Source organism: Epinephelus moara, chromosome 9 (assembly GCF_006386435.1).
Source record: "Epinephelus moara isolate mb chromosome 9, YSFRI_EMoa_1.0, whole genome shotgun sequence".
In the NCBI taxonomy this organism is placed as follows: domain Eukaryota; kingdom Metazoa; phylum Chordata; class Actinopteri; order Perciformes; family Serranidae; genus Epinephelus; species Epinephelus moara.
Window position 1 is genome coordinate 19587528 of NC_065514.1, and position 13007 is coordinate 19600534.

Consider the following 13007-nt stretch of genomic DNA (forward strand, 5'->3'; position numbering starts at 1 on the left):
GTAGCAACACGTCCACACCAACATAGCCCCGTTTTTTTTTTAACACAGACCTATTTTCAGTCTGAACGTGGCTTCAGCAGCAACATAGAGTGGGAGAGATGGCTACTGGAGACTGGGAGAAAAGGGGAATATACACTAAAGGATGAGAACACCAGTTTCCTACATATGCTTATATAACTCTTTAAAGGTCCATTGTGATAGAGTATATCATGATGTTCTTGCTCCAGCGACTCGCAGTTGTACCACGAAAGCTACAAATACTGCCTCTTCTGAGAGTGCGGTTACGGGGGCACGTCTGGGTCACATCTCCTGCTCCTCTGCAGGCGAGCCATAAAGCCAGTCTCCCATTACACCCTCTCTGGTCTAAGCTCAGGTCTAGTGAACGCCTGAGCACCATCTCATGGGAGAGGCAGACAGGTGGGGGGTTGGTGGGGTCCGGTGGGGCGGGGTGGGGTTGGATTGAGGTGAAGGGTGGAGTTGGGGTGAGAAGCTGTTATTGTTTACAGATAGCGAAAGGCACAAAAGAGATGATGAGAGGAGCCAGAAATGCAAAAATGCACTAATGAGAGGCATCAGAGCAGTGACACACAAAATGCTTCATTGAAATAGAAAAAGCCGCTGCGACGGCTGTGAGGGAGACTCAAGAAAAACCTTAATCATCTCCTCTAATTGTTGGGTGCTGCCAACAAGTGTATTCTCAAATGACACAACTACTTAAAATGAGCGGAGGCATGTAGACATGATAGGAAGACCATTAAAACTCTACTGACAATAGTATTGTAATTATCTCGTACGCAAATAAATTGACAGCTTTGGGGTTTCACTGTTTGGGTAAATTAAAATGTAGAGGACAGCGTTCTTGGCTGTCATGTTCTTGGACTGCAGCTGAACCTTGTCGAGGAAGAAGAAGCAGAAGAAGAAGAAGAAGAAGAAGAAGGCGGCCTGTATGCATGCAGAAGACGCCATTCAGAGACCAAAGGCAAATGGCTGGATGAGGCGCTCTGAACGGTGCTGTGGGAATTCGCCTTATTTGAGATGCAAATTCCTCAAAGAGCTGAAAGAGCCGGAGAAACAGGTGTCCAAGGAAGTGTGCTGCTGCGTGGGTGAGGGAGAGCGGGCGGGCGGGGGGTGTGAGGGTGCTGAATGATAACACAGGGTGTATTGAAATCCTGCTTGTTCTGTCCAGTCTGTGGGGCACTTCTCATTTTCTGTTGTTTCATATTAAATGCAAGGGAAAAGAAAGGAAAATTGATGTCGGAATAAAACGGAAAAAAACATCACAGATCTGCAAAAGCCAGGAGTTTAAAATTTTATTGATTTAAATGTGATTTGGTATAAAACAGCTCATAGATATGAGGAGTTGATTTCAAATCAAATGAGCAAACAGATCAGAAATGAAGTCCTATACACTGATAAAAACAGCAGGATGAGGCAAAGTCCACAGACACTGTATTTTTGTAAACTGTTTTTTTTCCCACCTTCGTTCTCAAAAGAAAAATTCCTGTCCACAAACAGTCTTGAAAAAACTGTCCAATGAAAATGCAAACACAACTGCAGTGCTGTCAAGAGCATGCCTAACTAACATGCAACGATATAACTGTAACCCTTAAACCACGCAAAGAAGACAACGACATTGGCTACCTTGACCTCTGTAGTACATTCTGACGCCTCTGTTCCTCAACATAGTGGAGGAGTAATTGTACATTTATGTGTTAACATGTATAAAGTCATGCTAGCGAGGTTAGAGCCACAATAGTGTGGTCCAGGGTTGAAAATTGGCACCAGCCACCCACCCAATGCTGGTAAAATACTCAAGTGGCTGCTGTATTTTCTTCATATACCAGCCAAAAGAAAAATGGTTATCTACAGAGTGGCTGATGAGCTTTTGAATTCACCAGCCACGGTGGCAGGTGGACAAAAAAGTTAATGTCCAGCCCTGGTTTGGTCACATCCACCATTGCACAAAATGCCGCCTTATCAAACGAGATAATGGCGCACACATCAACACTGAAAACCTGGACGTAGTTTTACACAGGGTTAGTTTTTAGTGACATAACACAGTTTGTATGTGGACAAAAGGCTAAAATGCATAAAAAAATACATTTACAAAAATACCTGTGTCAGTGTGGACTAAGCCTGAGTTGCACATTTACAAGCCCCAGGCTTAAACAATGGTCTCTTTAATCATAACAGCTGCAATGGTTAGTAATCAGGAGCTTCTCAACATCCTGAATGTATATTTTTTGATGGATATTTAAAGTCTTTTTAATAAATCAACATAAAGTTTTTAGATGCCAAACCACATCCTGTGTATGCTGTTTCCTTCAGGATGACTGTGTAACCAGTCATTTGAATCCCTGGGTGAAGCTCAATGGCTCCATCTACATGACAGTAGAGAAAGCTCCCAGCAGAAACTCTGCATGCTGGTCATGTGTGAGCTGAGCTCTTGCTACAGAGTCAAACAACACTTTTAAAATCTGAATAGTAAAAGCTTCATACAACATGGCAGGTAAACAGTGCTTTCTAATAGACACAAAATAAACCCGTAGTATATAAAAATCTCCACAGTGTGGAAAATGAACATATGCCCACATTAGTTTTTCATTATAAAAACTCTGACAGCAAAAAGTCTGATAATCTGATTGCTTTTTTTCCCCAAACAGTTTCTTCATTTAAACATCTCAGATAAAATGAGTATCCACATACTGTTTGGTCATTATCAGAGGTTCATGGCTCCTTGGACTTTTAATATCTTTCAATGCTCAAATATTTTTAGAGTTTAGTCGCCATCTCATTAAAAGTGAAGTGAAAATCATGTAGTCATAAATTTCAGATATCAAGACACAGTGTTTCCATTCATTTTAGCTAAATAATGCCACAAGAAAAGAAATGTTCTTTTTCACTTAACCAAAGCAGTTTTGTCAACAAATATCACATTAAGTGTTTGGTATGGGGATTTCAGAGAAAGAATCTCCTAATGCCGTTTCTTTTACATTAACATCAGATATCTTTAAGTCTCAGGATCCACAAACCTTTAGGCATGATTACAAAAAAACAGCTTTATATTAGCGTTCTTCAAAATGGCATTTTTACCATATCTCATTCACGACATAAATATAAACCCAGTCCTCTCCCAAATACTGTATCACAGTATGACTGAATAAACTGCTTGGACAACATTTGTCTTAAAAAATATGCATTACAAATCTTTGGCTTAGTGGCACAAAATATCCCTGCACACCTCTTCCTTCATTGTGTCAGTTTCTGCTCTCACAAAGATTAGTGCTGGTCACCGCTGAGGCTGTGAGATAATCTCTGGACGCCCTCAAGTGTTCAACAAGAGCAAAGACAAACTGGATGCAGCATAACAGTTATGAGACTGTGCTTATCAGACACACCGATCAGCTGCGTGTCTGCTAAATAGTGCGAGTCTAGCGAAGCAGGGTAGATACAAATCTCTGCGTTGGCAACGTAGTGACTAACGTAGGCGAAGAGGAAGACTACAAAGGCAAAGTGCTCTTGAGAAGATCTTATCAATTAAGACAAAATCAGACTTCATTTACAACAAAGGAAAGAATCCAAGAGGTACATTTAAAATCTAAGAGGTAAATAACAGCAGTAGCTGGTAAAGATATACTGTGCAGGATTTTTCTAAAAAATGATTCCACAGGCTAGTTAATAACATGTCGGGCAGGAAATCCAAAGTGTGTGATCATTTTGAGAAGGTGAAGGACAAACCTAAGGTGATATAAACTCATCTTCATTGGTCGACTACAAACATGACGTATCATCTGAAACATGGAAGTAGCTACATGCCCGTTAGCCACTTAGCACAATCATTACTGCTTTGCCAACAACGTCATTAACAGGCGGCTCGCTCAGTGTGTGACGTGCACTTGTAGATAAAATACAGGCCTATATTAATGAAGGTTCATTAGTACTGTTTTGTATTTCTCTGTGATGTAGCACGACAATCCTGCATAGTATACCTTTAACAGTGAGTTAGCGAGTGTATATCGCCACATGTTCAGTCATATGAAGCTAATAGCGCCAAAAACCTCATAGACGTGTGCGCAAAGGGCACATAGTCTCCATCGGTTGTTGCTCCCTGGCAATTACACATCTCTGAGCTCCACATACTTTTATCCTAAATGTCCATAACTGTACTTAGTTTAAAGTAGAGTACATAGCAACCTATATAAATGAAATTACACTGAAAATGTGTTGAGTATCACAGTGACTGCTTCATGATCTGAGCAGAGGCATTCTGCTCAGGCCAGCTTTGATTACTTATTTCTTGATTGTAAAAACAGGCATTTTACAAAAATCTGTCACAGTTACGACTCCTACGGGAACACAAAGTCATGGAAAAGTTTGTCATGTCACTGACAACTGTGATATGTGAGAACGTTAGTGAGTTAGTCAAGGCTGTATGGAATGATTTATGTTAGTAAGCTGGTGAGACTTAGCCTGCTACAGGTAGGTGTCATGCTCTGCGCTGCTCAGACTCTCTTTGGACCCTTTTTCATTCTTGCCTTCGACGAGAGGTGAGGGGTCAGTGGGAGGAAAGGCAGGATTTACAGTCTGCTGTGGTGGTGTTTTCTTCTGTTTTTCCTCCTTTCCACTGTCCTTGGCGTCCTCTACTCTCTCCCGGTCTGTCTTGGGTGCCAGGGGAGACTCCACAATGATGGTGGGCATTTGCTTCAGGTCCTGTCGACTGGGCGGCTCGGCGGCCATGATGGCCTTAGCGCCGTGCATCCTGGGAGGGGACTTGCAGTGTAGATCTCCGCGAGTCTCCTTCCAGTGCCGCAGCTGAGCGAGGTGTTCCTTCTCAATGTCCTTCTCAGACACCACTAACTCGATAATCTGAAACACAAGCGGAGAATGAGGGTGAATCACGTGTGAGTAGTGCCTGGATTTTCTGGTTAAGTGTTCCAGCACATTAAAGGTTAATAAGTCTTTTTATATCTCTGTCAGCACAACTGCAGAGGGGCAAAGTCAAAGAGAAAGACAGATTGTGCAGTAGGTGCTGGGCCAAAACAATAAAATGGATGACACAGACTACAACCATGACGGCGTATAACTGTACCTCGTGCACCAGGAAGCCTTCTCTCATGTACTGTGGGTGTATGGCTCGCAGCAGCTCCATTGTTTCATAGAGGCCTTGACAGGACTTCACTTTCTCTTGGGATCCCAACATGCATTTTAGGAGAACCAGGCCCACTCGAAAGAGGATCTTCACTCCTGAGAACAGCGTTACATCAGACAACATGCAACTAGAGCAACACTTATATTTTAATATAGCACAACTAACGACCAATTAAATTATGTGAATACTTAGATGGATAACTATGGTGTTGTGACAGTCTTGCAGCGTGGTGAGCTACTTCATATATATTCTCATAGTCTTTATCCCAAACTAAAACAACAGGTAAGCTTTATGTATTCAACATTTGCAAAGCTGCTTTAAAAGTGAACATGCTCTGGTGTTTTACATATGAAATTAAACAGTAGGATAATAAGCACATGACAGGGCCTGGAGGAAAATTAAATACGGCTGTACTACTGTACTGTGTACATAACTCTGGAGTTTTACCCGTTAAACAATCCTCGATTCTACCACGTCAGACAAAGCTGCTGTTTTTGAACTAAAAGTAATATTTTCCATTTCAATATCGAGCCATTGAGACTCAGTATTAAATACATTTATACATGACAGGGTTGGCTAATATAATGGTATTTTCCGTTGGACGGTAGAAATGTGTTGACCAGTAGAGATATCGTCTCGACTGGGGGGGATATTCGGGGCCGGCTACGTGGCAAAACGGGACTGGATTATCGCATGGTCATGTCATTCTCGCGCAAACTTGTGACGTTTTTCGTGATTTGCGTGTGATCATGTCAATCCAGCTGCCTTGCACAGGCCCCTGGGCAATGTGCTGGGCTTTGAAGCCAACTTTCGTAGCAGCCAAATAGTAGAATTAAGTCCATCAAGTGATGCCCTGCGGCCCAAAGAGACTTTTTCCCCATAGACTTACATGGCGAAAGAGACATCTGCAAATTAGTGGATACATTTTTGAGCTTGTTTCACTATCAGAGTTTGATATATTTGGTCCAATAACATGAATCATTTTATCCCCATTCATGTTACTGGAGCGCTAAAGTAAAAGTAGCCGTCACTATGGGCCACACAGAGTGGAAGCAGAGAAGATTTTGGCCATATCGTCCATCCCTAATTCATGACATAATCTTTATAAATGAGACTTGTCAGGTCTGGCAAAACCACTTTTGATAGTGTTTTTTCATGCACCGTGTAACATATATAGTGCAGTGCCTCACCCTCACAAAGAAACATGTCCCAGACCCGCAGCACCGAGGCCCACGGCAGAGTCCGAGAGAAAGCGCACATGAACCACTCGGTCATGTACAGGATGGGCTCCAGCTTGTGCTTCTTTAAGTGACGGTAGGCCACAGGAGACACACGCCGCAGGAGAGCGTACAGGATCTCCCCGTCCAGCTGGATCGCCTCCTGCAGAGACGACATGGAACAGCAGTCAATGGAGGGAGAGAGGGAACAGACACCTTTCTCTTTGCTTAATCTGATTCTGTCTGATTATCTCGTCCTTGTGGCCTGGTCACCACCTCGTGGTATTAGGTCGTTAGCGTATTGGTGTCAAGCTGGGGACACGCTGGCCTGAGAAACACCACCACCAGCCACATATTACATCTGTAAACTGAAGTTGACTGACTTGAGACTTCTGTTTGGCTGGTTAAATCAGCAGATATGCAGTCTTCAGAAACCCAGTGTTCTTGGGCACTGCTACAGTATTGTGAGTTCATTTTTGCTTACAGTAAACAAGAGATTCATTTTGGCAATATTTATAGGGTTCACAGAGATAATAATTGACATGCTGAACACTGTTAATATGTAATCCTGTTACAGGTTGCACTCTCAAGCTCTTCTTATGATATTAAAGTCCTCTTTTCAAAATCATGTGACGGTGTGTCTGTGTGGACCCATACCAGCCCTGTGCTGTAGTAACCGGGAAGGTATTTCTCACAAATCTGAACGAGACACCAGAATGCATCCTGGGACAAAGAAAGGAAACAAAGGTAGGTATTTATTATAGTAAAATGTGACATTATACGGTGATTTTTTGCTTAAAGTATCATTCACAAATCGCTAGTGTGTGTTCAGTTCACCTCTGCTGGCATGTGCATCAGAAGAACAGCAGCGATGGGAGCCTGAGCCTGACAGTAACCCTCCTCAGGGCGATGCAGAGTATAAGCCTTCAACACACGGAACAGGTCTTGCTGCCTGAATGTTTGAAGAAACATAAACGATATTCAGAAACTATATTATCTACACAAACACAACAATAGGCATATTGACAAGCCTTCAGAAGGGAGTGCTTACCCATGACCTCCTCTTGCTGCAAACATTTCATGGAAGGGGAACTGTCGATGGAGGTCCCTCTCTATAATATCTACCCATTTAGGATCTCCTGGCTGGCTGTCCAGTTCCTAAAACACAACGTAACTTTATCAGCTTTTGCAACAGTATACCTTATGTTTTTTCTTAGTCTTTTCCCATCATCCACTGTTAATAGCAATTTTATAATGCTGACTCTGGAACTTAAAGTCTCAGTGAAAGTTATAACCTTAGACAGAGCCAAGCCCCTATAAGAGTCTGGGTGCCTAAAACTGAGACACACTCAGTACTTTGAGTGACTATGATTTGTCCCAAGCATGAAAGAGGCATGTTTTTTTCATTTAAATAACTTGATGACAGCAGGGATCACATATATTCAACTCACATGGAATTTTCCCTGGTTTTGCTCCCTTCTTACTTTGCCCCCCGTGAGGTAGAGCCAGGCCCGGCCACGCAGGGATGGAGGGATCCCCTTCTGACAGCGCTCTTTCACCTGTTAGTCAACATGTGCACAGTTAAAAACAAGAGAAAGGAAGATCAAAAGAAAGCAACACAGACACTGACATGAAATGACATGCAACTGACCTTCAAAGATGAAGGAAAAAAATAAAATGCCATAGTGATGGAATGACTACAAGTCTTCCACCTCAGTTTTCAACATGAATTTATATTGTTTAGTCTATTTCAAAACCACTGCAACAACAACCATGCTCGTGCTCCAGAGCAGCCAGTGCACACTAGATAAACTCCTGCAAAGTGTACAATTTTATTACAAAGAAATAAAATAGTGGAGCAAGATTTAATTCACAGTTTATTAAGCAGACCTTCTTGTGTTTTTTGGCCATCCATTTGTCCCAGCTGTTGAGCATCTCCAGCCATTTTACCTCCCGCTGCCTCAGCACCTCAGGGGGTATTTCTTCAGCACTGTGGAGATAGGAGACAATGTCACTGATAAAAGCAATCACATTATTTTCATATAGACGGACCCCTGTACTGGGGTAATCCTGTCTTCAGAGGGGGCGGGACAGTGGCTCATCTCTTCCTCGTCCACACAGGAAGCCTAACCTCAGACAAAACAGTGGAACACTTGCCATCGGCCGCGGAGTACAAGGAAAACAGGAAGCTGTGGGAGAACTTTCCCCTAGCTCAGTTCCCTATAACCTCCTACACACAACTTACACCAGTGTCTCACTTCACTACAGTCCTATCAAAGATCAGAGCTGTCATATTGTTATGCACACTTTCCTGCATGCTCATTTTGGCAAACAAATTTAAAGAGCTCACTGACGTGCTTTTGCATAAAAAAGCTAAAGAAAGTTGAACAGTTGTCAATCACTACTCTTTATAAGATACCACAGTGACTTGACTGAACTCATAAGAACTAAAGACCAATGACTGGAACAGTTACTTTTAGGTCTTCAAATTAGGCCACAATCACTAAGATATTTATGGCAGATGACGAGCTCAAGCTGCCTGGTTTGCTCAGTTCTTCCAGTATCCCTAGTGCCTCGTATCTAAGTCATTACAAAAGTGCTGTACATTTTTCAAGGAGAGTTTAAAGGACTTCACTCACAGCATGACCATTTATAAATCAGTTGGTCATGCCGTTTACAGCAAAACATCCATTTATAAACTCTAACACGACTCGTGCAGTATTTCCCAGGTCTTATTTATCCAGCCATATGATGTTTTTCCCAAGTGCATGCATTTTCACTAAACAACCTTAATACTGGAGTCTGGCTTTGAAGAGAGTGTAGATAAGTTTCACTTTTAGTTCAGCTTTCAATACTGATGTTTAATTGAAAGCGTATGAGAGGTACTAAGCGTACAACTAGATTAACGAGACTTGGATTATACTGAACGACTTGTGTGAGAGTTTGTCAACAGATACTACATATAGTTTTATCATAGTTAAAGTGGTCGTCAATCAATCAATAAATTAATATGTTCACAAGTTCAAAATAAGACGGCATGACTAGCTGATATAACATATCATTTTTGTGGGTGAAGTATTCCTTTAACAATCAGCTGTGTGAGTGACACAGATGCAGAACACAAACTGGGACATTATGCAGGTCCAAGTGACAGAGAATACATTATAGGGGCCACAACAACAAACACTTAATCCCACTTGCATTCAAACCTTGTACTAGCAACAGCCAGCAGCTGCGGGTCAGAGGACCTCAGAGAGCTACCGGACATTTGACAGTTTAAAAGGTCAGAGGTGTGGCAACTGCGTGGGAATATGCAGCCCTATTCTATACTTTAGTGAAGACCAGTGATGAGAGAGAGGGGTCGCCTATGTACAGACAAAAGTCAAAAATGGTGCGTGCCAAAAAATAATCAACAACTTCTACAATCAGGCTTCCACCTCACCATGTGTGACGCCAGGTTTATACACATGGGTCAAAGTTTATCCCATTAACTCTGTTTTTATAGATCACAACTTTTGCATTGGGAAATGGTGTACGCCTCTTTCAGGCCTTGTTTTGTGTAATAAAATGAGTCCTCAAGGACACGAGTAATGTAGTCTCTCTGTGTTTGGTGCCAGATGTAAAATGAGCAAGGAAAGCAGGAACGAGGAGTACTGTCTAAATGATATGAGATGGTAGTGGTGTATGTCAGTGGTTCCCTACATGGGGGCTCACAAGTTAAAAAACAAGTTTTATAACAGATATTGTGCTTTTTAAAAAATTTCTAAAATAACCTGTGACAAGGTCAAGGGGTCACAAGTGGACACAACTTTGCTTTAAAGGGCCCACATGTCAAGAACCTCAGCTATAAATCAGGGTTATTAACCAGCTATTAACTGGATCTAATCTTTGTTTTGCATCTTCCACATAAAAAAAGTCTTTCAAATGACAGCAGGTATCTTTGCAAGGAAGAAATGTCAGATTCTCACAATAAATTATCTGATGACTTCAGCAGTCACAGGAAGATTTGTCACCTTTATCTGTCTTCAACTGAATGCAAAAAGAAAGAGACTATCTGTGTGGACGTCTGTGGAGACATTAACCAACATTTCATTCAAGGTAATGTAACCAGATATTTTGGGACATCTTCAGCACTTACGTCTCTCCAGAGTGCTGCTGTGCTCCTCCAGTGAACCCATACTTGTCCACCTGTCTCTCCCCGGGGATGGTGCCATTTATCTCTGGGTCTGATCCATACGAGACGCCTTTGCCATTATTATCTGTCAGCTTCTCTGTGCTGCCCCGCATGTCCAGTCCATTGCCCTGCTCCGTTTTTGCCATTTAATCCACATTTAACTGAGCGGAAGCCTTCCGTCTACACTGTGTTCACATAACTTACCCTTCCGACCAATCTTGGAAGCTCAGCTAACTCTTTAAAGCTCTCCATGAAGACGCCCGCGGCTAGCCACAGTTGCTAGGAGGATTAGCTTCCTAGCTGCTAGCTCGCTAGTGCTATAAACACAACTTAGCGTGACATTGTTTACTGTCGACAGACCTGTTCGCTTTAGTCATATAACGTTAAACAATGTTCAGGTCTAACAAAAAATAGTCGAACTATAAAAGAGCAAATGCAGCTGGTTTGGTAAATACAAAATTAGTATTGTCTGCTTGCTAGCTCCGGAGCTAAGATGCTAGCATCACACAGCTGTCAGCTGACACACACCTAGCGTTATTTAAAGCGGAATCTCTGCTGTCAGCAAGAATGTAGGTTAGCTGGTGGCTACCAGGAAGAGAAGCTGGAAGATTAGTAAACAAAACATCCATGGCATCCTTTAACTCTGCACTGCCATCTAATGTTAAAGCTCAAAATCACACATTCAAAGTCTTTACAGTCTGTTATTAAATGATTGTTATCAACTTATTTATGTAGTTTTATAGCTGTGCATGTCAGAGTAATTTGACTTTACTTCACTTTATTTTGTGATTTTATGATGTGTTAAAGGTCACATGCAGCAGCAGTTCCTCTCTGGAAAAATAACTGTTTAATTAGGTTCATTTACAGGTGCCATGTTCAGACTAATGCCACTCATGTAGATTGTTTTAACTGATGACCTAGTATAAGTAAACAGATATGAAGAACAGGAAAAGTGAAATTAACCCTTAAAGATTTACACCACCTAAATTATGGATTCCAAAATGTTATTTCCATGGTCGAGGAAAGTTCAATTAGTATTTGTGAGCAGGAGCTGCTCTCTCAAAGCCAGAAACCAGAGAAGTCAGTGTCAAACTTGTGATGTTATAGGGTATTAAATATGGAGCCTCTTCGTTGACACAGCTGGGAGCCTGATTTTGTGGAGCCACAGAAGTTTTGTTATATTTTTTATACTCAAATGAGCTTTATTCAATAGTATTGTTCTCAGGTTTGAAACAGAAAATGTTCCTATACATTCAAAACATTTCTGCGGGTGCTCTCAGTTTCATCTATAACATCTTGTCTAATTCTTCATTGATGGAGCAGCTCCAGACTTTATGGCATCAACAATTTTAGTTTTAGCACTCTAGCTTTTGGATTTAGGAGAGAGTTGTTTAATTTTACTATGTACTGTCTTAGACCACAGCAATAACATGTATGAACAACATGTATGAATTCTGAAAATGGATGTAGTTCCCCTTAAATATATATTACTTCCAGATACTTCAACAAGACTTTGTAACAGTCTGTGGCCCCCAGTAATAATACCACCATGTAAAAATGAGTAGCAGTCCTGCATTCATAATTTCAATTATCTACTTATTATTTAAATTTTACCCCTGTTTGAGAGGGTTATTGTTGTATTATGGGATTATTGATGCATTAACATGTAAGCAGCATATTAATGTTGTAGCTGCTTGAGGGGGGAGCCACTTTTTGCTTCATATACCCCTATGTGGTTCGATGTATAATTTCAAAATGTAAATGTGTACTTCTATTTGTTGGTCATGTTTTGTATGTAAAATCAAAAACTGTAAACTAACTACTAAAAAGTAAACAAGCTGCGTGGTTTGCTCAGTTCTCAGTTAAACGGTGTTTTGGGGTGTCGTCTTCTTGGGACGCCCACTTCGTGACCTGTCTCTGACATCCCCTGTTATATGGAACTTGGCCTTCAGTTTGCAGATGGTGCTAGGGCTCATTCCAAATAATGCCGCAACACCAGCTTGAAGTTGCCCTATCACACGGGCCCTATCCAGATCAGTCAAACGTGGTATGTCGATTCTTGGAGCATACACCAACTGATTGGCACCTGATTGTCAGCACCTGGGGGTACCAGAAGCTCAAAACTGGCAAATTTTCATGGACGCAACCCACATACTCAGCTCTGCTGCTCATCCCACAAATGCATGTTGCTTACAAATGTGGCACCATTTAAAAGGGAAATAAAAAGTCTTTCCAACGGTGTAAGATTTATTGATTTATTGATCTATGAAACACAAATTTCCTTCCTTTTTGTACTTAGTTTATGTGTCAAATAAATGTAATAGAGCAGAAAAAATTTATATATTTCCCTCTGAGTGTAGCAGTAGTAGAAGAGCTTAAGTTTGAAATAGCAGAAAATGGAAATACTGTTTGTTTGTTTGATTGAAGGTGTTATTTCGAACATGTTAAAGTACAAAAAGGAAAAAAA

The 13007-nt window shown here is 41.4% G+C and overlaps 1 protein-coding gene across 1 annotated transcript; it reads right to left on the bottom strand.

Moving 5' to 3' along the window:
• Positions 1-1295: 1295 nt before the first annotated feature.
• Positions 1296-11101, bottom strand: tbc1d10ab (TBC1 domain family, member 10Ab). Its single transcript, XM_050052774.1, has 9 exons — positions 10505-11101; positions 8257-8356; positions 7818-7925; positions 7418-7524; positions 7204-7318; positions 7024-7089; positions 6340-6529; positions 5090-5244; positions 1296-4866 (listed from the first exon to the last, which is right to left on the bottom strand). Exons 1-9 carry the CDS (start codon positions 10684-10686, stop codon positions 4474-4476), a joined length of 1416 nt encoding a protein of 471 aa, XP_049908731.1. The 5' UTR covers positions 10687-11101; the 3' UTR covers positions 1296-4473.
• Between the last annotated feature and the right edge of the window lie 1906 nt (positions 11102-13007).

Coding starts and splice junctions, on each gene's coding strand:
- tbc1d10ab (XM_050052774.1), bottom strand. CDS start 10,686: ATGGCAAAAACGGAGCAGGGCAATGGACTGGACATGCGGGGCAGCACA. Junction 7,926..8,256: donor TGGCCAAAAAACACAAGAAG/GTCTGCTTAATA, acceptor GTTGACTAACAG/GTGAAAGAGCGCTGTCAGAA. Junction 4,867..5,089: donor AAGGCTTCCTGGTGCACGAG/GTACAGTTATAC, acceptor CTTGTGTTTCAG/ATTATCGAGTTAGTGGTGTC.